This window comes from Osmerus eperlanus, chromosome 9 (genome assembly GCF_963692335.1).
Source record: "Osmerus eperlanus chromosome 9, fOsmEpe2.1, whole genome shotgun sequence".
Lineage (NCBI taxonomy): Eukaryota > Metazoa > Chordata > Actinopteri > Osmeriformes > Osmeridae > Osmerus > Osmerus eperlanus.
In genome coordinates, this window is record NC_085026.1 from 10,987,662 (window position 1) to 11,015,310 (window position 27,649).

A 27,649-nucleotide genomic window follows, 5' to 3' on the forward strand; every position below is an offset into this window, starting at 1 on the left:
GACTTTATTTTGAGAATGTGCCCAACTTTGTCTGGGCAGGACCAGGGAGAACATTAACTGTCAGTCTAAAAGGGAACTGAAAACGAAGGGAACTAAATCTAAGGGGTTTTATTCTATAAACAAATAACGACCAGTGACCTATGCACTTTGTAAAGCTCTCTCTTGGAAGTCGCTTTGGATAAAAGCGTCTGCTAAATGAATAAATGTAAATGTAAACGACAGAGGTTGATGTTGAGAGGTTTTATCTACACAGCGAACATGAAGATACAGGAGTTTAATGAAGGGCACTATCAGGAGTAGGGACTCCAAAGTGCACTAACCCTTGTCTGACCCCTCTCACTTCATAATGAAGCTGCTAACAATATTGGAGGTATTGACCTTATTCAACTCAAGTATACATATTACCCACATGTAGGGAAATTGTGATTATAGACTAATACACAAGTTGCATGGCATGTGTCACATAATGTAGTCTGAACTGTAGGATTCCCTGATTTCCCAACAATGTGGCTGTGTTGGACTGAGGTTGAGATAGTTCAACTAAGGAGAACTCTCCCCAACTGCAGGTTCACAATAGGTTTGAAGGGTAGATTTGTAACTTTTCAGTCAATGTGCTTTAAAAATCAACTGAGGCAGGAATGATACTTAAAATATGCATTCATTTAGCAAGCACTTTTATCCATAGTAAAGCTTTTATCCAGAGACGGATTCAAACCTATGACTTCTTGATCTGCAATCAAATGCTATTCCATTGATCCCCAGCACAACAATTGCTACCTATGATGCACTTTCTGTGAACTGATAAACCAAAAATAAAAGTTAATTATAATTGTATTTTTTTTACTTTGCTTTATTACCCTAAGATTGTCCGGACACAATACAACTCTCCCGGTGCTTCTCAATGTCCAATGTACATTAATTTGTGACAGGAAAATTAAACTGGGACAAATAATGGGATGAGAGGGGAAAAAGGCAGATTTCACAATGAACTGTAGACCATGTGGATGTGGTGTGTCTTCTTTTTATTTTTGAACTACAATGCCTCGGCTCAAAAATATGCCCATTTACAATAACGGAGGACATAGAAGAAAGGAAATACGTCCACAATTCCTATGTAACCTCAGCTATGACCCCTGATCCTCGCACTTCCACATCTGATTTACCAAAGCGATTGTTTTGATCAGCTTTAAGCTATAATACAATGCATACAGGAACTTCGTACATACAGATACCTATACATCCTCCATTTCCAAATATTGACTCCAATAATAAAATACATATAATAACAATAACCAATCTTACCAATAATAAAAGCATTTGCCATATCAATCAGAAGTTTCATCTTTTTTTGTAGTGACACTACTTTTGATTGTGAAAGTACAGAATCAGGTGTGCCCGATATACAACAGTCTATTTACATAGTGGTGACTTGAGTTAAAAAAGGAAAGAAGACAAACATAATGCAAGTGCTTAAGAAACAAGATTTCTTTGTAAATGTTGACCCACAGGTAGTGACTAGGAAAGATATTAACATCAAAGTGAGTCAAATTGTGATGGACTGCTTGGCTGATGCTTGGCAACACTGCCTACCCATGGTCAAAAGCACACATTGCCTGTGTTTCAAAAGGTTCACATATTTTAGTTGCTCTCTAAGGGACAACTTGCACTAGTCCTATTGCACATATTTATTTTTCCAGCAATGGAAACATTTACATTTCTGTGTAAAAATCTTTTTCCAGAACATGTGTCAAGAAAAGTTCTACCTACTGTACAATGTTTCACAATTAAATACTTCTGCCCTCCTTAACCAACCTCAACACACAGGATGATATCATATGTGATTATAAATCTAAAAAACCTTTTTGTAAGAGAAAAGGAAACCAAAAGAATCAGCACCAAAATCCGGCAACAGCTTTGGTGAAACAAATTACAACAAACAAAACAACAAAGAATTCTTTGATCAAACATATCAACGACAGCAGGTATTAAATATCTGTATTAAAATCATTTCTCAAATCACAAAACCAAAGTGTAAATGAGGCCCAGGAGCTATACATATATATAGATATTTGTATTTGTATATATTCATATGATATAAAAACAAACCTTTTCCTTCCGTTTCACTTAAATAAAAAATATAAAACCACAGAATTAACTTGTCATTCTCAGCGTCCATCAACACAAGTCCTACCTCTCCTCCTGTCATAATTTTCCAAACTGAAAGAGTACTTGGCAAATGATGGCAGCCACGCTAGAGTTGAGCACAGAGGAGATTGAGATGTCCAGTAGCCTGCCTTCATAGAGCACAAACTCTGACTTGTTCTCCTCCACCTTGGCCATGGCCAGCAGAGCCTTGGCAGCTCTGCACATCATGTTGACGCTGGGTGGCTCCACAGGTCGGTGTCCCATGTGCAGCAGGCTGTGGGGGTTGTGCTGGTACTGGGCTACGCTGACCCCGTCCTCCAGGAACCCCACAAGGTTACCCACGCTGCTCTTCTGCACGGCGATGGCACGCGCCGCCATAGGTTCGCCCTGCGCCAGGTTGGAGAGGACGGCCACCGCCATCTCACGATACACCTGGTTCTTCCTCTGGCCCACGTAGCGCACCAGCGTGGCAAAGAGCTTCTCCTGCCGGCTGAAGGGCGGCGTGGCCAGCAGCAGGTCCACGTTGGCGTCCTGGATGCTCAGCTTGCACAGGCACTCCAGCACCAGCCGCTGGGGGGTGAGAGGGGAGTGGGGCGCCGCGGACGGGAAAGGGTCCTGGGCCTCAGCCGAGGGGCACACCATCCAGTGCAGCAGGCCGTCAAGAATGGGCATGCAGATGCTCTCTGGGTAAACAGATAGGTCCAACTGGCCGGAGATGTTGGCCAGAGTCACCATAGTGTTCTCCCTGAGCAGGGACAGACAGTCCCACCACCACTCATCCTTGCTAAATGCTAATCCCTGCTCCTGCAGTTCCTCTCTCTGGTAGCTAGGTGGCGCCCTCTTCCTCTCGGGATGCCGGTGGTGCAGCAGGAGGAGCTTCCCCAGAATAAGAACCAGGTTGGGGTGTCGGGACATGTCGGAGTCGTTGCCCGGGATGAAGGAGAGACTGCGGACGATGTTGGAGATGCAGAGGCAGCGTTTGGCCAGGGAGTCCTGCCAGGGCTGGGAGGTGGAGAGAGGGGTCTCATCTAGGCAGCGGGGCTCATCCTCCAGGAGGGTGATGCGGTCCAGACCCCCGTCTGGGAGCAGTCTGAAGGGGTAGGTAGGGGAGGAGTGGGTTGGGTGACCTTCAGAGAGAACACCGAGTCGGGCACAGAGCACGTCATCAATGGTGGCTGTGATGACTCTCTCTTTCTGCTTCTCTTCTTCTGACGCTGACTCGCTTTTCTGCTTATTCAGCACGGTCTCTTTATCAGACTCTTCCTGGGTTTTGATTGGCTGTCCACCCCTAGGTTCAAAATGCGTCTGGATGTGGGCGGTGGAGTCGCCTCCACCGGCTTGCCAGTGTTGAAGTCCACTGCTGAACTCGGTCACATGACCCAGCTGCTCAGACATATCCTCAATCAGGTGGTCTTTATGGAGGATCTTGATTGGCAGCTTGTCATACTTGCTGGCCTGCTTAGGCCTCGGCTCCAGTTCTGACTCGGAATGCTCGAGAGAGTCTCCCTTCGCCTCCTCCCCCTTTTCACTCACCCCCTCTCCTTTCTCTTTCTCCACTTCCTCTTCATTCTCCTCTTCTTTCTTTACCTTTACCTCAGCATCTGACGCCTCCTTCATTTCATCAGGGACCAGCTCTGTGACAACGGACGCGGCTTCTTCTGTGACCGCAGTGGGTTGCTCCTCCGTCGTCTCCGCCTCCTGCACGAGCACAGCCTCTGATTGGTTGTCACCATCTGTTTCCATGTCAGAGGTTGGCTCCTCCCCCTGCTCAGCGGCGGGGCCCAGGAGGGTCTTCTGACCCACGGTGCCCACCTCGTACTCCTCCAGGATACCAAACATCTCAATCAGGCAGCGTCTGAAATACTCCACGATGAGTTCCAGGAATCCTGGCAGCTAGAGAAAGAAAACAACATTATGAAGCATCTCTGACAGCCATCAGCTAATTCTAGCCCAAATCATTCCTTTTACATCAATGGTCAGAGCCAGTGGGTAAATATTTCAGTTTAAGAATGCTCTTGTATATGTATTGGTTACAGTGAGACCAGTTTTAGTCCTGTAGAGGTGAGAGGTGAACTGATTTCTCCCCCTGAGGTCAACTTGAACTTGGAGTTACCTGGGAGAGGTTGAAGGAGGCCACGGTGCTGTCGTCATACAGCAGGATGTTGATGGTGTCCAGGGCCCATGTACTCTCAGCCAATAGGCCTGATTTGAGTGACATCATCACTCGCCAGGCCTCAGGGGTACCTACGCAAAGAAGAGAAGATCATGATATCAGACCAACAGACATTCACTCCCGGTTGCACTGATAGAAGGTCAATCATGAAAAAGAATGTTTAAATATCATGGACATCTGACATTTTAAGTGTATTAGACCAACCAAAGTAGCAGTAAGATGTTCCCAGCAAAATGTTAGAGCAAATGGATGGTTTCCTGTCTTACCAGTGTCCTTGGAGGTAATCTTGCGCCGTGGCTTGAGTAGGGGCATGGTGGACTCCACAGAACCCAGGGGGTAGTTGAGGTCTCTGCGTAGGTTGGGAGGGATCTGACCCATGTGCCCATTGCCCTGTGAGCCTGGCATCCCCGGCTTGGGCATCTTCATTGAGGACATAAAGGCCGCTTTGTTGGGGGACATCCGCACCTCCATAGAGCGTTGGAATGCACCTGGGCTGGGGGCTCGGGGGAGGTGATTGGCCATGGACGGGGATGTCTGATAGGGTGACGGGGGTTGGCGAGAGGACATGGGTGGCATCCCACCAGAGGAGGACATATAAGCAGACTGACGGTGCCACTGGCTCTCCTGCCCCATCCTACCCTCCAGGTCGTCCCCTCGACCCATTGGCCCGTAGGGGGTCATCTGGGATGGCCCCCCCTGTCGGTTGGGGTAGGGGTAGCCCATGTCTGTTCTGGAGGGCCACATGTTAGGCTGGGGGCCATCTCCAACATTGTTGGGGGTTCCTCCACTCATCATGGCGTGCTGGGGGTGCGAGCCTGGGGGCCCCTGCAGGCGGTCTCGAGGGTACGGGTAAGGGAACTGGCTCTGCATGGGTCTGCGCTCAGGACCCGAGTAGCCAGAGCTGTACTGGGCGTACATGTCGGGCTGCTGGTTGGCATACTGCATGGCATACACCTCCCCTTCATGTCTCTTTCCTGGTGGGCCTCCGTACATCCCCTCCATGGGGCGCTTGTAGCCCTGGGGAGACATCCAGAACCACAGCTATGATAACAATCATATAATAACAGTGGCAACCACAAATCTGTGCAGCATGATTTACTCAACCATAAAAGTCTGCATCATAACAATGGTTTCATATAGCAGAAGTTACGACTCAAATTGACATTTAGCGGGGGGCAATAACCTCTTGATTTAAAGCCAAATGCTCTACCACTGAGCTATACCCACCCCATAACATGATTGTCTATGTGTATCTATGTTCCATTCCATCCAATCAGATGCTCTATTTCTGCCCCTACTGGACCATCCCTCACCTGTTGCTGGGGGTACATCCCTGAGGGGTGCATCCCATAGGGCATGCCAGGGTACTGCTGCCCATATCCATCATGTCTGGGGAGGAGACGACAGGGGGTCAATGAAGCCAAGTGTCACGTTGTGAAAAGGGGTCAGTGTGGTACGGGACTGCACAGTCACTCACCTCTGCTGGGAGGGGGGGTATCTACTGGAGGAGTACATGCTGCCCTCGCTATTGGAGGGTCCCATGTTGCTCTGACTGCCGGGGGGGCCCATGCTTCCCTCCATTCCCATGACATGGTCTGGTCTGGAGGACACAAAAGGTCAAATGTCATGGAGAGACACAGAAGAACCAGGACATTTGACTTGTACCAGGTAATATTGCTAACCAGGTAATAATAGTTGTAACAGCTAATATTGCTAACCAGTTAATATTGCTTGTACCAGGTAATAGTGCTAGCCCTGTAATATTGTAACGGAGGTAATATTGCTAAGTAGGTAATATTGCTAAGTAGGTAATATTGCTAAGTAGGTAATATTGCTAAGGAGGTAATATTGCTAATCAGGTAACATTGCTTGTACCAGGCAATACTGCTAGCCAGTTAAAATTGCTAAGATGAACTGTGTACTGTAACAGCAGTGTACTGTTGGCCTGCCCTCTATGCCCACCTCCTGTCATATCCTGGTCCATAGGGGTACTGTGAGCACTGGGCTATGCCCATCCCTGATGCAGGCCTGCCGTACATCTCCTGCATGCCACCACCGGGCATCTGGCTTGCCATGTAGGGCTCGCCCCCTGCCACTGAGGAGAAAGAGAACCATGTCAATACAAAGCCTCTTGAAAAAAGATACAATCAAAATAAGAAAAACAAAAAAATCTACATGATATGTAGACAATACAGTGTGAGATTCAGAAACTCAATTGCAGCCACCAGGGGGCACTAGAACTCTATACTCCCTTAATATTAAGCCTGTCTTCGTGAGTTAAGTCTGCTTGTTGTTAACTCATCTTGTCTCTTCACTCAAGACCCACATTTTGCAGAACATGTCTTAATATTCACAACCCACTCTTTAGTTCAATATCCAAACCGTCCTGTACAACTCAAACAGGTGTAATGCTATAAGAAGGGAGGCTCTTTTGGTTGAAAAATGTTGCAGTGTTGCAAGTCAGGGAACAAGAGGCCGTGCCACAACAGCATGAGAGGGACTCGTAAAAGGAAGTGTGCTGTGACAAACAGCCTCGAAGTCCCCTGCCACCACTGTAAAACACGGACATCTGGTCCACATTGGGAGACGCAACGTGACCGGACACACAACGAGCCCGGCTCGGCAGAGAGGGACCGCCCGGCTCGGCAGAGAGGGACCGCCCGGCTCGGCAGAGAGGGACCGTCCGGCTCGGCAGAGAGGGACCGTCCGGCTCGGCAGAGAGAGACCGTCCGGCTCGGCAGAGAGGGACCGTCCGGCTCGGCAGAGAGGGACCGTCCGGCTCGGCAGAGAGAGACCGTCCGGAGGACGGCCCAACGCTCTGGGTGGAGGCTCGATTTAGCTTGTCTGAGAATCTGTTTTAGGAGCTGATGTTATTTGTTTATTGGAGCGCAATTGGAATGGAATAGGCCTGGATTTGAACTTAGTAATGCAAATGAGAGGGTGTTTATTGTCCTGTCCACAGCTGCTGGACTGTTCTGGCTGCACAGTGGCATGGGTCGTGGTCACTCACTCTTCCTCATGCCAGCAAAGGGGTCCTTGGCATCGTACTGCATCCTCAGCATCATGTCAGGCATGTTGACGCCCTGCTGGTATGGACCTCCTCCACCAGGGGGCACTGAGTTGCGCTTCTGGAAGGCCGGGTCACTGACCTCAGAGAAGGGGTCCTGCACACTGACAACACTGTTCCTAGAGCGATAGAGGAAGAAAAAAAAGGGTGGGGGGTGACATTTTGAGAGAGAGAAACTTGAGGACAGGGTCAGTTTTATTGGAGAAGCTAAGATCAACATGACTTCAGCCTCTCCCCCCCCCCCCACACACACACACATAGGTTACCTATTGGCTGGCACAGGGGTGATCTGACCCTGGGGTGTGGTTGCAGGGGTGGGGGGCTTCAGGTCCCCTGCTGCCTCGGCCATGGAACTGCTGCCTGATGACTGGGGGGTCTGGGGGCCCTGGAGGGAGCCAGAGTTTGCTGAGAGAGAGACAGAGAGAGAGAGAGACAGAGAGAGAGAGAGAGAGAGAGAGAGAGAGAGACAGAGAGAGAGAGAGAGAGAGAGAGACAGAGAGAGAGAGAGAGAGAGAGAGAGAGAGAGAGAGAGAGAGAGAGAGAGAGAGAGAGAGAGAGAGAGAGAGAGAGAGAGAGAGAGAGATGGTTATCATAATCAGATCACACATCACAGTGTGATCCGCTGAAACAACCAGGTCAAATATCTATGAGGTCTACGGTAACTACTGTAACTCCATCCCAGAACATCCAAACTGGATGATCTGGAACACACGCAGCTCACATATTCACACATATACCAAAAAACACACACCTCTCATCTGTGGGAAAGAGGGAACAGAGGGACTGCTACGGGGAGGCCAGAGAGAAGGAAAGAGGCAAACGAGTGGCAAAGAGAGAGGATGAGGAATAGAGGAAGGGGAGGATGAGGAGGGGGTTTCTCTGAGGGAGTTGCCCACTGGAGAGCATCCGCAGTGGAGAGCTTTACTTGGCAGCTTTTTAGAAAAGTGTTTTGCTGGTTGTTTTTTTCTTTAGCACTTTCGGGGGGGGGGGGGGGGCTATGCTGGAGGGCACAGCTTTATTTGAGGCATCCGTGTAAGTGTGTGTGTGTGTGTGTATGTGCACACAAATTCTTCTATTTAACAATACAAAAGAAGAGCACAGGACCACAGTGGGTCAGAAAGGATGGGTGTGCCACAGACCTGAGGGTGTTCCTACATCCTGCACAGCAGCTGGCTACAAATTGGGGTTACACTTCTAAGATGTTAAGCAACCTTTCCGATTTCTAGCAGTTCAACGATATAAAAGTATCAAATAAATATCTGTTACGACAGAGGAGAAACAGACGCAAAGACTCAAAGAACCCTTACAAAGCAACATGGAGAGAAAAGAAAATAGGGGAAAAGGGAAGCGTGTGAAGCTTGAAGGAAAACATGGATTGTTCTAGAAGCTAGAGAGCGACTGTGTAGCCTAATGAGCGTTTAGTGTACAGTATGCTGTGGTCTAATACAGGCTACACGGCCTTTCTCTGCACTGCACGTTTCCACAGGGGGGGGGGAAAGAGAACATTTAAAAAATTCATAATAAATCTGAATAATTTAACAAAACCCATGCTAGTACCTCGACGAAGCAAGGGAGGAAGGAGAACGCGAGAGAGAATAAGGGGTGATATGAGGTTTGGTACAGAGGTAAAGAGGGAGCAATGGAGAGGGGGAAAGAGAGAGGGGGAGAGAGGGGGAAAGAGAGAGGGGGAAAGAGAGAGGGGGGAAATTGGGTGCAGAGAGTCTTTGGGATTCTCCTCTTTTAGGATTTCCCCTCAGCTCCACTGCCATCAGCCACACACACGCACACACACACACACACACACACACACACACACACACACATATAAGTACACACTCGCACGCACGTCTGCACACACATACACGCGTGTGAAGTGGTGGGAACATGGAGGGGTAACTGGAAGGGTAAGAGCACTGCTTTCTGTCACACACCACAGGCAGCCAGACTCAGACCGCTAAGAGAGGCCAGTTTGAGGGGTCATTACTTACACAACATGAACCCAGATGCCCCCACTTTACATTTACAGACAGAGAGAGAGAATGACAGAGTAAGTGAGCACTAGAGCAAAACGCTTGAGAGCGGTGTTTTAAGTTTAGTGTGTGTGTGCATGCCTGTTTGTGTGTGTGTGTGATAGTGTGTCGGTGCGCAGGCTAACGTGTGTCTGTGTCAGCCGGTGACATAATCCAGGACTAGACGTGAAAGACCACAAAAAACTCTGCCTCCCTGACGTGTTTGTGAATGAATGTTGACCGGAGGTTATGTTTGTTTACACTCCAGCTTCCACCCCTCATTAATCACACTCGGGGGGTGGGGGCGGGGGGGGGGGGTGGATTCCTTCCCCCTCTCCCCCTCTCAGCCCTCCACCTCTTGGCAGCCTGACAGCTCCCTTGGTGACATCATCACCTGTCAGCTATATATAGATGGAGTCAGTGGGGCAGAGAAGTACTATGGAGGACAGCCCAAGAGGAGGGATAGATGGATGGACTGATGGAAATAGACAGATGTACGTAAAAAATACAATGCCGCCTGCCACACATAACAGCCTCCAAGACGACATCTTCAGTTTTATCGACTGATCCTTGCCAATTGTGCTTATTTATGTTCGATATTGCCGTTCTTTAGATGCCGGGCACTGAAACCCCTCTATAAGTATCCATTTTATTTCACTCTATTGGTAACTCTGAGGTTTTCTAAACCCAACAGGGGAGGAATACAAATTTGATTCTGGAAAGAGAACCTCAAAATGAAGGTAAACATTGTTATGAGACGATGATGTCCCCCATTGTGAGGCTATAGTAATACACTCACATGCAGAACTATGCACAAAGAGAAGGGTGCTTTAGTGTGTGCGAGTGTGTGCTTGTGGGCATGTACACTATGTATGTATATGTGTACCTGCTTGTGTACATCCGTATTCGTAAGTGAGTTTGTGCCTGTGTGTGTGTGTACGCTATTATGTCTGTGCGTGTGTGTACGTGTTAGCGTGAGTTTGTATTAGCGTGTGTACTGTATGTGTTGAAGGCAGACGCTCCTTCCACCCCTTCAGGGAAACCAATCAGAGCGGAGCCTCACCAGGTGAAGTGTGAGTGTTCTATTTAAAAGGCAGGGTCATTCTTCTCATCTCAGCTCCAAATTAGAGGCGCGACATCCTCGCCTCGCTCTCCTCAGTCGCCTGCCATGATTGTGCCAAGACACACACACGCCTAACGAGACATCCACCTCACAGAAAGTTGCCATATAAATAGCATAAACGGCATCGTCCGCGATGATATTACTTAGCCTTTGTGACATTGTAATCAAATCAGGCTATAACTGTATTTAAATACACTCAAGTGATAATATCATCAGAGATTGATAATTGCTATGCAGCGCAATCCAAGGAAGGTGTGGGTACGTGTGTGTTTGTGTGAATATGCTAGGGTTTATTTGTGTATGTTCTGCTTGTTGTTCAGTTGATTTCTGGACCTATCCCCTCACTCTTGGAAAGGAGAGGAATGTGTTGGACTCTTCACAAAATACATATGTCCTGCTTGATGTTTTAAAGGCTTAAAAACTGCTACAGTATAGCAGGTTGGTTGCTTTCCTACTGTAGGTTTGGAATCACTTAGGATACATGGCAAGGAGGATAAAGCATGTCTCATCGGGCTGACCCAACCAACAGTTTTGCTTGCATGACAAACATCAGTTCCATTTCAAAACAGGGAACCTCGTTAACGCCATTCCATAAGGCTGCTGTACTGCTTCTTACCAGGTGAGGGCGGCTGCACCTTGGCCTGCTTCCTGTTGTCTCCCCCGGTGGCGTGGGCGTCGGCCTGGGGCTCCTCCCCTCGCTCCACCTTGCACTCGTAGGCAAACAGGTACTGGATGTACTGCTTCTTCAGGGAGCTAGCGGAGCTGCTGGACGTGCCCACGCTCAGGCTGGAGGACAGCTCTCGCCACTTCTTACTCTTGTTCACCTGGGGACGAGATGGGAGGTCGGAGATAGGAGGTAGGAGATAGGAGGTAGGAGAAAGGAGATAGGAGGTAGGAGATAGGAGGTAGGAGATAGGAGATAGGAGATAGGATGTAAGAGACTGTACTGTGGGCACCTCAACTGCTTGTTTAGAAGCCTGCTGAGCTGAGGGTATTACGCTCTGTAGGCCTGTTCCCTCACCATAGCCAGGCCTCCTATCTCTCTGACGGCCAGATAGAGTCTGCACAGGTCCAGGGGCTTCTTGCCCACAGCGGGCAGGTGGGGGATGGGTGTGCCCCTCTCCTCCATGAAGGTCAGGTAGCGCTCCACCCAGCCACGGCGCTCCGGCTCACTGCCCATGTCAAACAGCCTTGTGATTCGCTCGCTGGTCATGGTGGAGGAGTTGGGCTTCTGTAGGAAGGAAGGAAGGAAGCCCAGGGTGTGTCAGACAGAATTACTGGCATCACCTAGCCATCAGCTCACAGCATCTTCATGTTTTTCATTCAATCAAAGGATGAGTCATGTGGGGATACAAGAAGGGCAAGCGGTAACATTAAGATCAGTTCCACTGCTATCCTAGCTAAGGACAAAAAACACAACAGAAACCTTAAATTGCATGACATTAAGCTAGGCCCCCTGACTCTAGGCACTGCTAATGCAGTACTGTCTGAGCATGATAAAACAAGGCTCCGAGGAAGCCACAATCCACCTTCTGGCTCAGACATGGCCCTGACGGTGTAACTACATTCACTGTGTGTTAGGCTGAGGAAACATGGAGGGCAGTAGGACTGTGAGGAGCATGAGGTCCTTACAGGGCTGGAGGGGGTCTTGGGCCATGCAGGGCTGCTGATGCTGTCGCTGTCGTCCCCGTGGTAGGAGGACAGGCTGGCAGGGCTGGGAGACAGGGGCGAGGGCACAGGCAGGGCACCCGGGGTGGGGGGCTGGGACACACACTGGCTACTGTTGTAGCTGTCCTGGAGCTGAGAGGAGGGAGGGAAGGAGGGAAGGAGGGAAGGAGGGAGGGAGGGAGGGAGGGAGGGAGGGAGGGAGGGAAGGAAGGAAGGAGGGAGGGAGGGAGGGAGGGAGGGGGAGAAAGAGAGGGAAGGAGTCAGGCAGAAAGATAGGGAGGAAGAGAATGGAGAAGCGAGGAGTAGAGTAGGAGAGAGTGTGAGAGAGAGAGAGAGAGAGAGAGAGAGAGAGAGAGAGAGAGAGAGAGAGAGAGAGAGAGAGAGAGAGAGGGAGAGAGAGAGAGGGAGAGGAGAAACCAAGTTAAATAGAGAGACAAAGAAGCGTCGGAGAGGCTGACAACTGCTCCAGGACACTGAACAGGTATATACATTTCAACGACAGATTGTATGTGTCAGCAAACCATGTGCACTTGTGTTTTTTAGTTGCTATCTCTCCTTCTCTCCTTGTTTTAGACAGATCATGTCTTTAGGGAGCTCTGGGGCGCTTTCAGCCAGCTTTGACTGCCTTAAATAATTCAACAACCTCTACTACTATTATCAGCAGAGAGAAGGATTCACACACCCCCAAAAAATGGGGGATTGGGAGGAAAACAAAAGGAGAGTATTGGAGAGAGCCAAAGAGCAGAGGAGCTGAGCAGAGCGGCATTCTGGGGAGAAACAAGAAGTCAGCATTATGGTGGGTTGGAGTGGAAAGAGTATTTCTGTGTGTGTGTCTGTGTGTTTGTTTGTGTGTTTGATTCCCCTATCTTTTTAGTTTGAGCTGGCAAAACATCAACACAGGAAGAGAGCTGAGGGCAAAAACAAAGCGAGGGAAACATTAATAACTGCAAATGTTAAACAAATCATTAAATATGGCAAAATAAAACAAAACCGCACTGCCTGCTGTGCTGGTGCAGCGTGAGCCAATCACATCGGCTCGGTTCATTAGTGGATCCTAATTAAATCAAGAAAAAAAAAAGGACAGAAAGAGAAGCGGGGGGTTTACCGTACCTTAGGTTTTTGGGTCTCATTGGAAGGGGGGGTGCTCTCCTCCTTGGTGTCTGCTTTCTGCTTTCCCTCTGGGTTCATCATCCCATCCACAGCCAGCCCTGTCCCTCCTTAGCAACCAAACAGAAGACGAAGAGAGGAGCCAATGAAACGTCCACACGTTCAATTACCGGGACTGTCTGCTCATCTATATAGGTTCGTTTTTTTGCTCAAGACCCTTTTAGAACCAGAAAGAAGTCGGCCAAACTATTACATTTGAGATTGGAATGGACTTCCATCAATGCATGCACTGCGTGAGGGCTGAGAGGGATATGTGTCCTTCTTTTTATATTATAGATACTCAGTGGCATTGTGTATGGAACTATGATGAGCAGAAGATGTTTTTCCCTCTTGATCTTGGGAGAGAAACAGAACTCTTACAGGGTGTTGTCAAACAAGAAACTTTCAAAAGATGAGGGTAAGAAGGTTAAAAAAAAATTGAAATTAGTACTTGAAAGAGACCAGAAAAAGACAGAGGTCTACTGAATTAAAAGCATGTGCATGGCCAAGTTGCTCACTTATTCAAATACCAAATTGTGGTTAGCTTTCAATAGCCCCTAGTTGTCCTGTTTAGTACCACAAAATTGAATTTCCTTTTCTAATTAAAAAAATAATAAGAGTGCTTTTTAAGTATCAACAGTATATCCCATTTGAAGAAAACAGCGTAACCTCTATGCATTCAAGGTTCAACCATTTATTTTCTCTTTCAAGGCCCTGGCGTGACTCAATGTGAAACTAATAGCTTTTCAACCAACCCCAGGGGCAGCAAAGATGGGTTTCGAAGATCCTTGGCCCTCTAATTCATTTGAAGTCTTCCAAATGTCATGCAAGCCTGGTATTTAGTTTGTATAAGGATACACAGAAAAAAGGCTTTTCATCAGAGTGAGGTTCTATCCAAAGAGAGGTTGGTACAATGGGGTAGGATGAAGGGCACATTAAACTGTTCTCAGGAAGGTCAACTTAACAACAGACGGACCAGAGAGAAAATAAATAACGCACTTCACAGCAAGCCTTATTCCCCTCTCCCTACCGTTCTCAATCTCAGCTCTACCTCTCCCCAACGATCCCTCTCTCAGTCTACCTCTCTACCTCTCCCTAACTTGCTATACCTCTCCCTATCTCTCTACCTCACTCTATCTCTCCCTACCTGACTCTACTTCCACCTCTGTTGAAAGCAAAAATACAAGCACAGATGTTTTGACATTGGATTCATTCTGACACTTCATTTACATTCTGATTGGAGGTGATTGACTACTGGCCTATGGACGGGTACCAGAGATAATACTACTATAGTCATATAATAAAGTGTTTAGTAGAGTAAACAGTGAGTTTACAAAGGGAAGGCTTGCATCATATCCTAACAATGTTTCTGTGTTGTGTAGGTAAATGATAGTTATTAGATGCTCTGGGCCGATGGTCCAGGGGTTACCTGAGGGTGGTATGCTGTAGTGCTGGCCCTGTGGTGTTCCCATGCCTGTGTTGTTGCCCACAGCCTGGCTGTAGGGGGCGCCGGAGCCCATGGTGCCCACCTGATTCACGCCAGGGCCAGGGTAGCTGCCCTGTCTGAGAGAGAGAGAGAGAGAGAGAGAGAGAGAGAGAGAGAGAGAGAGAGAGAGAGAGAGAGAGAGAGAGAGAGAAAGAGAGTGAGACAGGAGAAAAGAGATACTGAGAATAAATTGAGCTGATTTCCCATGTTGTTTTATCTGCATACCCTAACTTAGTGTAGCATTTGCATTGAAAGAAGGCTAAGTACAGATGAAATCTCTTTCAAATCTAACGTGCATGCAAGCGGCTGCGGAACGGAAAACATCCTCCATCCACCCATCCCTCTCACAAACCCCCTCTCCTGCCCGCCCTCCTCCCCCTCTCAAAGTCATAATTTAACTAATTAAGGTGTGCTTCTGGAGAGGATCATGTTATTTGTTGCCATGGCGACACCGCACATCAATCCCCCTGCCTCGCTCTCTCCGGGGCACATCACGTGTCGGCGAGAGGTGGGGGCAGCGGGGACGTCAGGAGTGGGGGCTTAGCTGCAACCTGCTAGAAACCACTAGCTCCCGCCTCGGTGTTTAGCGCTCCACATAACCTGGAGCGTAGCACAGTAGGGACCCAGACGCAGGGCCAGGATGGACGCCATGTGGAGGGGCTCCGCACCCTGCTGGCCCAGATAAGCCACTCAGATGAGGGAATGGAACGGGGGGACGAGGAGGGAGGAGAGGAGGGGAGACGGAGGAGAGGATTGGAGAGAAGCACTGAGTGTAGAGAGAGAGAGAAGTAGACAGAGAGAGAAACTGGGAAGAGGTGGATGGGGGGAGAGAAAAGGAAGTAAGAAAAGGAGGGAGGGTCAGCTAAAAAAAGGAAGACGTGTACTGTGAGGAAAGAGAGAGGGAGGAAAGGAGGAAATTAGACACAAACGCGTCATCTTCTCCGGGGTGGATAAGTCCCTTGAAGTGATTCGGGAGGGTTGGAGGGATGAGGAAATAGTCTCTCCATGTTCCAACAACAGAGGCATCACGCACTCCTACTCTAGGGTCACTTCAAAACCTCTGTCACTCCGCACACACAACAACCACTCATAAGCCTCATCTCTGTTTCATCTCTGAGGAAAACTGAAAACACCACAGATTTGTGTCACTCTGAGCGAGTCCCCGTCCTCACGGAGAGATGGTGTGGTGTTGGTACACACACAGTTGTATCTCAGTAATACCAGGAGTTGGAAAGGATACACATAAAGCCTAAACAAGGGGGGTTCGGGGGGCGGGGGGTTGGTTTGGTAACCCTCCTGCTAATCTCATCACACAGATGTAATTAGTCATAGAGCTAGGGTTGATGATACATATGTAATCCAAACGTGGTTCTTGTTTCACTGGCACAGCCACAGACATTAAACAGGCGTACACCAAACCCAGAGTGTTATTTTTGCCCTTATCTCCACGTTGAGAAGAACGACAACCTCCTATACGGCCAAAGTGCCCCCCCCCCCCCGCTCGAAATGTAAGCGGACGCTTTCATGTGAATAATCTAATATTGAAAATCACAAACAACAACAGCGGCAGCGAGAGCCAGTGGAGTTCTGTGGCGCGAGCCCATTATTACTAATTCATGTCATAAAAAAGGCCATTAGGAAACACTTGATGGAGGGGACGCACAGCGTTTAATCACATTTAATATATGCATGTGCTGCCATCAAAAAAAAGCCACCGTGCATTTATCTTGCTCTTGGGCACCTTTGTGTGGTGGAGAGACGGTAAAAAAAACATTGTTGCCGCAGAGAAAAATGAGAGAGAGAGAGACGGAGCTGGAGATAGAAAGAAGGGGAGAGAATATATAGAGTGGTGAAAAAGAGTGAGAGCTAATACAGTGGGGGGGGGAGGAAGGAGAAAAAACAGCACAAGGTAGCTAGAGAGAGAGAGAGAGAGATAGAGAGAGAGAGAGACTCAGAGAGAAAGAGAGAGAGACTCAGAGAGACAAAGAAAGGGAGTGGGAGAGACAGAAAGCGAGGGGGGAGAGACAGAATGGGAGAGAGTAGGAAAGAGAGGGAGAGAGATTGTCCCTGGGGGGACGGTTGGGGCTATATTTCCAGCTCAGGGCCCATGCAAGCTGTGGGTAGGTACTCAAAGTAGCATGAGCAGAGCTAGGGGATGGTGCGGGGGGGACGGGGGACGCACACCCTCTGCACAGCAAGAGTCCTCTCAGACACCACTTTCAATCTCTCTCTCTCTCTCAATGCGTCTCACACACACTTTTCCTCTCTCCCTCTCTGTCTCCCTCTCTCTCTCTCTCTCTCTCTCTCTCTCCCTCTCTCTCTCTCTCTCTCTCTCTCTCTCTCTCTCTCTCTCTCTCTCTCTCTCTCGTGTGTAGTAGAGCTATGGGGGACACAATAATAAACATTCTGAGAAGGATCCTGCTTTTGTTATTTCAGACAGGCAGAGAAACACAAAAAATCACTGAGGCCTTTTTTCTTTTTGCTCAACAACAATTATGAGTGATTATCCCATGCAGTGCTAGTAAAATCAGAGGCTTTTGAAATGTCGGGAGAAAAATGCACACTTTCTTCTCTTTCTAATCGCTCCCTCAAAGACAAACAGATTTGTAATCACAGTTCTATGGAAATGAGTGACACTAGCCTGATCCCCTTGCTCTTTTATTCCCTTCATTCTTTCCTTCCTTCCTTCCCTCCCTCCCTCCCTCCCTCCCTCCCTCCGATTGTGCCAGTCTCCCATACTCCAGCCCTCGCTGGGCGCTCCTGGTGCCCTTAGTATTCTGCCCACATGTGTGAAGGACATTGGAGGAGGCCAGTCTCCGCCCGAAGAGAGAGAGAAAAAGAGGGGGAGAGAGGAGAGGGGGGGGGGAGAGGGGGGTGCCAGGGGCTGCCATGGTTACCGGGTGCCAGACAGCCGGACGGCTGCACACAGGCTCTGACACTGGTGCTGTGAGTGTCTGTTTGGCCCCTTTTCTCACGCCAACGACACACCGACACATCACAGCCATACTCACACAGGCAAGACGTAATGCTACCAAACCCCTGAAGCCCAATACCCAGCTCTATCACCCTGACGGTGTGTGTGTGTGTGTGAGAGAGAGAGACAGAGAGAGAGACCCACTCAGTGATAAAGGGAGATGGAGAGAGAGATAGAGAGGGTGGGTAGAGGGTGAATTGGATGGCGTAGTCGGTTGGAGGGCATGAATTATATATGGGCACAATCTGCTCTCTGAGGCAGGCTTCTCCTCCATCTCAGTTCCAGAGCCTGCTGCCTGACTCAACCGCCAAGAACAGAGACAAACCCAAAAATAAAAGGCAAATGAAAGGACAGCTTTTAACATATTAAATCCTGAACCCCCCCCCCCCCCCTCCACACATCAAACAGACTGAGACAGAAGAAGGGAGGATGAAGAAGAGAGAGAAGCGGTTTTATTCCGCCCGTTTATTAAAGCCTACTGCTCCCTGCTGCTGCCAAGGCCAGGAGACACTACGCCAAGGGGCGCCGTGGATTCCTTACATTCAAGCGCCTCTTATTTATTTAGTAAATTTACTTACCAAGGAGGTCAGAATGTATTCTCTTTTTTTGCAGAGGATTTGGCCCTGAGCGCCCTCCCCTTTCCTCTCCTCTTTTTTAGCGTCTCTCCCTTTGATTTTGGTGTTTTTTGAAGCCCGTTTTCACCAAGTGCTTATTTCTCGACAAGCCCTGTTTTTTTCGGTAGCTCCAGGAATATTTCCTTGTCGCCTGCAGCACCAAAAGTCATTTTAAAAAGCCAATTCTCTCATCAGGAGCCCAAGCCAGAACAAGGCCTTTGTTCCTGATTCCCCTCTCTGGAAGCCAATATTTTTCTACACCCCACACTCCAACTTAGGTTGTAATGCTCCCCAATTATCTGTAAAACATCAAACAGTGCCCCCAATCCAAACCCAAACCGTTGTACATTTTCCATGCAGTAATTAAGACTAACAAAACAATAGTTTTGTTAAACCAACCACCAATTGCACCTAGAATCGCTAAGATTGTGATTCGCTAACGAAGACAGGATATTGATTACAATTCCAGTCGTTCGGAGTGAGGCTCCCGGAGGACTGAGGAGAAACACTCATATCACACTTATCAAGATTTAATCACAGCCTCTCCCTTCAGCCAAAGGAGAGGTATCATAAGTGGCCTTGCTCTGCTCATTTGGCATTCTTTTCACTCAGGGTAATGAGGCTGGAGAGGTCTGGAGGCCGGAGAGACACTGGGCCACCAAGCAGACTGCTCAGGAGAGGAGGAGAGAGCAAGGAGAGACAGGAGACAGAAGGAGGGAAAACAGGGACAGGGTGAAGGTTGGGTCAAGAGAGAGAGGGGTTTCTGGGACGCTGTAGTGAGAGGGTAGGAGAAGAGTGAAGAAAAGGAGACGGGGAAGAGATCTTCTGTATGACAGCTAATCAATCTCCGGAGAGGAAAGAGATGAAAGCTGATGATCACCCTCACCACCCTGCCCTGGTTGTTGAGCCAAGACCAAACCCACGACGAGGCAGCTACTGATCACTTGTTTTCAGACAAAACAACTTGAAATGTTTCACCAAGTAGCTCAGTGATCGCAATCACCACGATAAAAGCGTAAACGCAGGTTTAAACTCTTTGTCCGTTTGCGACCAATTTCCTCCTAATCTCCCTCAGCTGTTTAGACAGTTTCGGAAGACGGAATAACAAAAACAAAGTGGGAGAGAGACTCAGACAGGCAGAGGGAGAGAGACACGGACAATGACAAATACAGTGGACAGGGTACAGAGAGAGATACAGGTGTGAGACAAAGAGAGGCATGCAGCGAAGAAAGAGGCATTATGGAAGACGGGGTAAAGTAGCAAAACAAGCCGGCAAGATAAACTTCGGTGTTGTCCTCCCTGTCGGCCTGGATTCTGTCTGTCTCTCTGCGAGAAGGACAGAGGTGGAGAGGCTGCCTGTCTGCGAGAAGGAGAGGCAGCGAGGAAGGAAGAGGCAGACTGACAGGCGGCAGGATTTGGCACAGCAGTGTGCATCATGTTGTGCCACTTCTTATTGACAGTGGAGCCATCTCTTAAATGCTCCTTCATCATTTACATAGGGGCTCTGCAGCCTGGGTCTCACGCCACCCATTAATCACACACTGTCAGCCACGCCGCGCCACGCCAGCCTCCAAATGCCAACCAGGATGCCCGCCACGCAGCAACCATGGGTGATTCACAGCCTCGTTAACAGGCCATTGGGACCAGCCTTGATTCCTAATGGTCATGGATGGGACATGATGAAGGATGATGATAGGGATGATGATGATGGTGGGACGATGGTGGTTTCAAGGGTTTAAGTATATGCAAGGATATGCATCAGATGAGGAAAAGCACGTTGAGAATCTGTCATGAAGCTATGTACAGTTGTTGGCCTTTAGCCACAGATGCCATGCTGCTAGAGTTGTTCAAGGTCTGGTTTGAGTTAAAAGCACTGGGAGATACACAGAATCCAAAATAATCTTTGTGTGAATGCCTCCTCAGTGTATTGTAATGCATCTTCTTTCCAAACCTTTCGGAGGAAACACATTCCACATGATTGTGAAAATAGCGCAGTATGATTTGGTTATTACATACAGTACCAGTCAATAGTTTGGACACATTTGTAAATAAAGTAAAAACAAGGTTACAATGCACCAAGGAAAAAATGACCATGCATATTAGCGCCAACTCTTTCCTACGATAATGAAACGGATGTTCTTTTGTATTTGACAATGTGTCAAAAACAAAGTCTTTCAGAACATTATTTGAAAACATGGCATACACGTGCCACTGTATTACATTATATAAACTTTTCAGTTCAGCACCAAAGAGGAGCACAAGAGGAGAATTTCTCAGCTCAGCAACATGTTCTTCCTCTTCCCACAGACAGACACACACCGGAGGACAGTGAGAGGTGTGAGCATGTTCAGTAAAAACCCAGAGCCTCTGAAGTGACTTAAATGGCAGACACAACGTGCTTGGTAATTTTAGCATCCGACTATTTCAAGAGAAGATAAAAATAGGTCCTCCTCAAAAGAGCCCTTTTGTTCAAGAACCTGATTGGAGTCATATATTTGGTTTTCTGCTAAATTAATCTTCCTTTTCTGTCAATGTCACTCTGAAAGCTGACATACACAGGCCTACTCTATCATATATGCAGCCAGATGCAAGAACACACACAAACACACACACACAGACCAATAGTGAGATACATGTTTACAGTCATCTGATTCACAACATTATGAAGTAAAACAATAGAACCCTGGCTGGCGGTCCCACTAACCTGCTCTGTGAAGAGTTGGCTGCGGCCTGCATGACGGCGGCCGCTGCCTCCTGGGCCTTGCGGTTGGCGTTGCCCAGAGGAGGAGGCCCCATTCCTGGGCCGGCTGTCTGAGGCATGCTGGGGGAGCTGGGAGCCATGTTGGGGTAGGTCCGGCTCCCTGCCCCAGGGCTGCGGCCCATGGGCATGGGCTGCCCGGGTCCCTGGCCGTGCATGGGGCTGCTGGCGTTCATTCCCAGGCTGTTGGTCATGCCAGGCCCTGGGACGCTGTAGTTGGCACTGGGGCTGCCACCATAGTTGGGGGGTCGCGGGTAGTTACCTGTGAGGGCAAGACATCAACAGCAAGAAGGAATTTGTTGAAGACAGGTTATTTTTCACTTCAACAATACACAAAAAGCTGACGGTGGTGCTATAGGATACGGTATCACTTTACACTGATACAGTACAACAAAGAAACAAAACTGTCTCCGTATGAGAGGCCACAAGGACATCAGAGGAAACAGTTTATCGAACGCACACTGAGTCCACTGAGGTAAAGGAAGGTGTAATTGCTGTAATGCAGCAATGATTATAATAAAAGCGAACCGAGACTGCCGGGTTTCACTGAAGCTGTTGTCTGTGACATTGGATGCTGTTTCTGAACAGTTATCGCAGGAGAGCGCTGCTGAATGGGCATGGGAACAATTGCAGGGCTTAGGGCTGAGTTTCTGAAACACTTGAGAGCCATTCTAATCTGGAGTAAATGCTTTCTCCCTGCCCCAGAGTGCCACAGAGCCATGAGGCTGCAAGCCACCCTAAGGCACACTTAAGCCCCTCCACTGTGGCTCCAAACAGCCTCGACTTCACCACCAGCTGGTACAGAAGAACAGTCTCTATTTCTCTCTCCCCTACCACCAAACACACACACACACACACACACACACACACACACACATGTGTGCATGCGTGCATGCACAAGTACACAAGGACACACACACAAATGCACACACACACACATCACAGCAGGGATGGGGCCCTTTCCATAGCGATTCTCCTCCCAGGACAAATCCCTGAAAAATTGAAATGGAAAATGTGGCATCCCTTTTGTGAATGGGGCTATTTATTTTGATTTGATTAAGGGTGCTTTAGTTGGGGCTCCCAGTCTAATCCTTCGAGAATATGTCTGGAAAAGGGGATCAAGTCCCTTTAAACCTGAAGGGTTTTCCATCTCTGAATGGGGGAAAGTTGAATGACAATATTCCGCGCGAGGAACTGACTCCAAAAATGGAAATGGCTTTCGGTATCCGCAAGCTGTTCCAGTAGAAAGACATTCCACATGACATGAGCCTGCGAGTCCAACAGGAAGAAAAAAACTCCCCAGGAGATGGGATTGAAATTAAATCAAAATAAAAGTCTTTCCCATGAAACTTGACTGCTTCGGTTGAATTTGTACCGAAATTGTGATGAAATCTACTACGGGACCTAGATGTAAGAACCTTGATATCTGGGGAGTCTGTGGTGATTGGGAGCAGTGTTGACACCTGTCAAGGGGGTTGGGGCCTCATCTGCGACTTGCCAAATAGGAGCCATTCAGAGATGGAGGGGACGCATGAGAATAATATGAAAGAACACGAGTAAGGGGAAAGAATTTGTGTGTGTGTGTGTGTGCGTGCTTGCGTGGGTGCTTGCATGCAAGCTTCTCCCAATATCTACGTGTAAGCTTGTGTGCGAGCGCACATCAGTCACGAGGAGCGACACTAACACAGCGTTCCCCTTTCTCTCGAAACGCTCGCCAATTCTCTGCAACGCGATGGACAGTCATGGGAAATCGACCATGTGGCCTCCTCCCGCTCCGCCCCATTGGATGCGCTGCAGCTGGAAATGCCAAAGTCAGCGGCCTTTCTCATCCCTCTCTGGCCAGCTGTCGGGCCGAGTCACCCGGGTCCTGGCCCGGAGCCATGTGTTCTCAGTGGTCCGGCCTGACTCTCTGTGCTTCTTGGCTGTGCTCTTGTGACTCGGCCGAAGCCCAGCGAGCTCCTGGGGAGTTGTTTGTATCTCATTTGGACACAAAGAAGGTTTTTCCCATCTTGTGCTATCAGATGTCCCTCAGAAGGCCAGAAGATGAACGTGCCTGTGAAGTCTCCATGAGAGCCGGGGCTGGCGGAGGGGGGGGGGGGGGGGGGTGTTTCAACACACCAGATGTTACCAGAGGGGCGCGCCATCAAATGTTAACATGCTTCATCGACAGAGACATTCAAAAACAGGCTATTGGCATCTGACACTGGAGCTTACACAGGCGAGGAGACGAGCTTATGTGGGCGGGGGGATAAAAGACACTTTGAGAACACGATGAAAGACACATGCCAATTTTCGGCTTCACTGTGAGATTTCACTCTCGAGTGTGTGAGTGTGGGTTTTTTATTTAATAGATTGGCAGGTGCAGTGCCAGAGTGCCTCAAGGGAGATTAGTGGTGATTCTGAGTGCAGACCTCCAGCCGCATGGAGAGGTCAGACTCCTAAGTTCTAAAGCATTGTGTACAGCCACTCTGAACAGCCCGTTGCTCCTGAATCAGGGCTTTTTCCCCGTAGTGCTAAAACACCTGATTGTCATCTTCATCCACTTCTCTTTTTCCATTTGCAGAGATGTGCACACCGCACAGGGGGAAGGGTAGGATGTCATTTCTCATCTATCGCTCCTCGTCCGGGAGGCCTGGACCTACTTCCTGAGCCGGTGCCTCTGGGAGGTGTAGTATTTATATCCAACCGAGTGAGGGGAAGGCAGAACTGCGCTGCATTACCAATTACATGGAAATTCCAGGCATGGTCACGCATTCCGACAACGCCGTTTCCCGCGCTGTGTTTAATCCCCGCACTCCCGCAGGAAAAGAGGGACTGTGACCGAGCAGATTAGCAACTTTGCTTCCTCAGCAGACTGGCTGCTGCAGACAGCTGACACGCCCATCCCCGGCTTTGGTAGGAGAAGTAGAAAAACCCCTGTGTACCTCAGTGTTGTCAGACTGTCCAGCGAATATGTGGACTCCATTTAGTAGGGAATGTAACACAAATGATATAGCTCTGTGCTACAGATGTCGAGGCCATTGAGAATATCTGGCCTTGGCCAAGTTTCTGAACAACAGTAACCTGGAGGGGGTAACATGTTTCAGGAAAGGATGTGTTTTTTCAGAATGTGACACCTCCCCCTCCTCTTTCTTTGTATATTTTACTCTGGAGATGTAGCGGAATTCTGGTCCCTGGTTCCTCTCTTCCTCCTCTCCATCCCTCCATCTCTCTTTCCCTTCTTCTCTGTCACACCCTCCCAGGGCCTGAGGCCCCAGGTCCTCCCCCAGCCACCTCAGCAGCTGCCTCAGCAGGAGGTCTGTGGAGCAGCATGGCCCAGCAGTGCCCCGGGGCTCCATACTCCACACTCTCCTATTCCCCCAAAAACATCCACTCTGCCTTGGGGAACTCTGGGATTGATTCCTCCTTAAAGCTTATTACACCGCTGTCGCGGAGCCACGCGGGGGCAAGAAACTGCTGTCCAAAGCAAGGCCATTACTACCGCTGGTGAGGGGCTCATCCACCAGGGAGCAGAGAGAGAGGGAAAGAGAGAGAGAGAGAGAGGGAGAGAAGGAGAGAGGGAGGGAGAGAGAGGGAAGAAGAGCACTCTGTGACACTTCTCTAGTGGATTCCACTTTCCAATCACTACAATCTATAATCTACAGTCTTAATTATAAGAATGCAGAATATTCTTAATATATGACCGTGATGAAGCCAGCATTCAAGCTCTTTAGGTAAGGTTACTATCAACATGGAACTGTTGTGTCTATGGAGTTACGAGCGCCTGACTAGAAAGAGAGTTCAAAGTGCGGTCAAAATGTTTTGTTGTCGAAAATTGCAATGGTTGCACCCAAAGCCTCAGCAGCATGTGTTCCTAACTAGAGTCTGGGGGACATGCCTCAGCACAGCTGGGTGGGCAGTGCGGCACACAGCAATATCGTCTCTCCCCAGATAAAAGAACAACAGCGTAGTCCTTGAAGTCACACAAGGAAACGAGAGACAGGATTTCATGCTCTGCACTGAAGTACAAGCGCGAAGTGTCAGTGTGTGTGAGAGGCGAGGCAGAGAGAGAGAGAGAGAGAGAGAGAGAGAGAGAGAGGAGAGAGAGAGAGAGAGAGAGAGAGAGAGAGAGAGAGAGAGAGAGAGAGAGCAGCGTGCACTTCACTAGTGTGTTGGCATTCAGCGGCTTGGGCTCGGATCTTGGAGCGCAACCCAGACAGGCCAAGAACAACACCACGTACTGCAGGGATGAGGAACTTGGAGTGCGCTTCCGTGTTGGTTTAATGGGTTGGTAATTTGCTGGCACAAGGGGAGACGGGAAGCAGATGGAACCATCATTAAGAACAATGAGAAGCAGCTGTCTGGTCTGTTCACCCCGGCCCGGCCCGGCCTGACCCAGCGCCTCTCAGAACCAGGGCCTGCCGCGAGAGACATACCCCTGCACCCAGGGGGGCTGTGGACTCGCTCCAACACACATGTTCCTCAGCGGGGGGGGGGGGGGGGGGTAGTGGGTAGTGTAATGCAATGCATAGTGCAAGTGTGTGTGTGTAGTGTATAATTAGAGCTTGTGTGTGTGTGTGTGTGTGTAGTGTATGGTTGCAGTGTTTGTGGGAGTGAGTGAGAGTGTCTGTCTGTCTGTCTGTCTGTCTGTCTGTCAGTGAGACAGAAATATATGTGTAGCCTTCAGTGTGTATGCTGCACAGTGTGTGTGCCATGGAGTGGATGTGCATGCGTGTGTGAGTGCGTGTGTGAGTGCGTGTGTGAGTGCGTGTGCGAGTGCGTGTGCGAGTGCCTGTGCGAGTGCGTGTGTGAGTGCGTGTGCGAGTGCGTGTGCGAGTGCCTGTGCGAGTGCGTGTGCGAGTGCGTGTGCGAGTGCCTGTGCGAGTGCCTGTGCGAGTGTGGATTTGAGGGCAGAGGGTTGGGGATTTTGGGGGTTTTATCCCTGACACAGCTAAGAACCTCTCTCCTGTCATCGGTGAGAGTTTTCACGCTCATCTGCCTTCACACCATTTCTCATCCCGGTAGCAAGTCTGAGTCTACGCTGGCTGTCATCCCAGTGCAGTCACATTAACAGTTATGAGTGGGTGGAGAGGGAGAGAGAAAGAGACCAAATACCAAATGCATTAGGGGCTATTAATCAACATTAACAAATGGGAGGGCCTCAACAATATTACCAAAACACACACGGGCGGTGCATTCATCACTGTGACATGTTAAAACACACATTAACAATACCATAACATCTCCTTTGGTGCATGGCCAGAGGAAAATAAATACAAGAACAGATGGAAACTTATGGGGACTGATTTGATAAGCTGTGCTACCAAACACTCAGCACTGAAAGCTATCTTAATTGAGGAGGGCGACAACCATTTTTCCCAGACGGTCCTGAAATGGGCTGGCGGGTTGTGAAAATAGAGTTTCTTCATTTGGCAATGTATATGGTTTTAAGAGTATATAGACAGTTTACAGGCTAAGTGGACATTAAAGACTTCATCCAAGATTAAATCTAAGTGTGCTTCTTAACAACAACAAAATGAAAAAGACATGCCATCTTTCGATGGTGAATCTGGATAAAATACCATCATATATTACACCCTTGATTAATAGCCCCTAATGCATTTGGTTCTTACCCTCACCTATGGTCACGAACTGTGGGTAGTGACCGAAAGAACGAGATCGCGAATACAAGCGGCCGAAATGAGCTTTCTCCGCAGGGTGTCCGGGCTCTCCCTTAGAGATAGGGTGAGAAGCTCGGTCATCCGGGAGGGGCTCAGAGTAGTAGCGTTGAGAGGAGCCAGCTGAGGTGGCTCGGGCATCTGATAAGGATGCCTCCTGGACGCCTCCCTGGTGAGGTGTTCTGGGCACGTCCCACTGGGAAGAGGCCCCGGGGAAGACCCAGGACACGCTGGAGGGACTATGTCTCTCGGCTGGCCTGGGAACACCTCGGGGTCCCCCAGGAAGAGCTGGTGGAAGTGGCCGGGGAGAGGGAAGTCTGGGCCACCCTGCTTAGGTTGCTGCCCCCGCAACCCGACCCCCGGACAAGCGGCAGATAACGAACGAACGAACATATATTAGACTAGTACTAGACAATAATACAAAAGGGACATTTCTGAGACAAAATATGAAAAAAGTCAATATAATACATCACTGTCTATGGAGGGTCTCAAATCATAAAGGTTTGCAGTCCAAGACAAAGCTCAAAGTAGGCCCCGAGGGTTACAACAGTCATAACCCATCATCCTTACATGACAGGAATAGTGTGAATTATACTACGGCCATGAAATGATCACTGACAAAAGTAGTGCTATACTGGCTCGAAGTGGCTTGATATATGTTGGCTTTAGTGCAGCCTAGGTCAGACCAGAGCAACACAGACATAGCCTACTGTTTGACTTTAATGAAGTTATGGTCCAGTTTAGCCTTGCCAGGCCTTTTCCGAAGCCAATGTTAAAACAGTGACCCCGGTAATAGGATTGGAGCATCACTATTCGGCTCAGACAGCCA

The 27,649-nt window shown here is 48.9% G+C and overlaps 1 protein-coding gene across 1 annotated transcript in view; it reads right to left on the reverse strand.

Annotated features, from left to right (window-relative positions):
- Window positions 1-1,001: 1,001 nt before the first annotated feature.
- The window catches only part of LOC134026656 (AT-rich interactive domain-containing protein 1B-like), a 120,292-nt gene continuing 93,644 nt past the window's right edge, over window positions 1,002-27,649 (reverse strand). The window contains exons 7-20 of the mRNA XM_062469547.1: window positions 21,110-21,425; window positions 14,761-14,894; window positions 13,296-13,402; window positions 12,150-12,317; window positions 11,539-11,748; window positions 11,134-11,341; window positions 7,652-7,790; window positions 7,329-7,504; window positions 6,281-6,413; window positions 5,796-5,918; window positions 5,632-5,707; window positions 4,585-5,335; window positions 4,259-4,389; window positions 1,002-4,038 (exon numbers count right to left, since the gene is read on the reverse strand). Of these exons, the coding sequence (XP_062325531.1) occupies window positions 2,203-4,038; window positions 4,259-4,389; window positions 4,585-5,335; window positions 5,632-5,707; window positions 5,796-5,918; window positions 6,281-6,413; window positions 7,329-7,504; window positions 7,652-7,790; window positions 11,134-11,341; window positions 11,539-11,748; window positions 12,150-12,317; window positions 13,296-13,402; window positions 14,761-14,894; window positions 21,110-21,425 (4,508 nt within the window). The 3' untranslated portion in view covers window positions 1,002-2,202. The remainder of the gene's footprint in view (window positions 4,039-4,258; window positions 4,390-4,584; window positions 5,336-5,631; window positions 5,708-5,795; window positions 5,919-6,280; window positions 6,414-7,328; window positions 7,505-7,651; window positions 7,791-11,133; window positions 11,342-11,538; window positions 11,749-12,149; window positions 12,318-13,295; window positions 13,403-14,760; window positions 14,895-21,109; window positions 21,426-27,649) is intronic.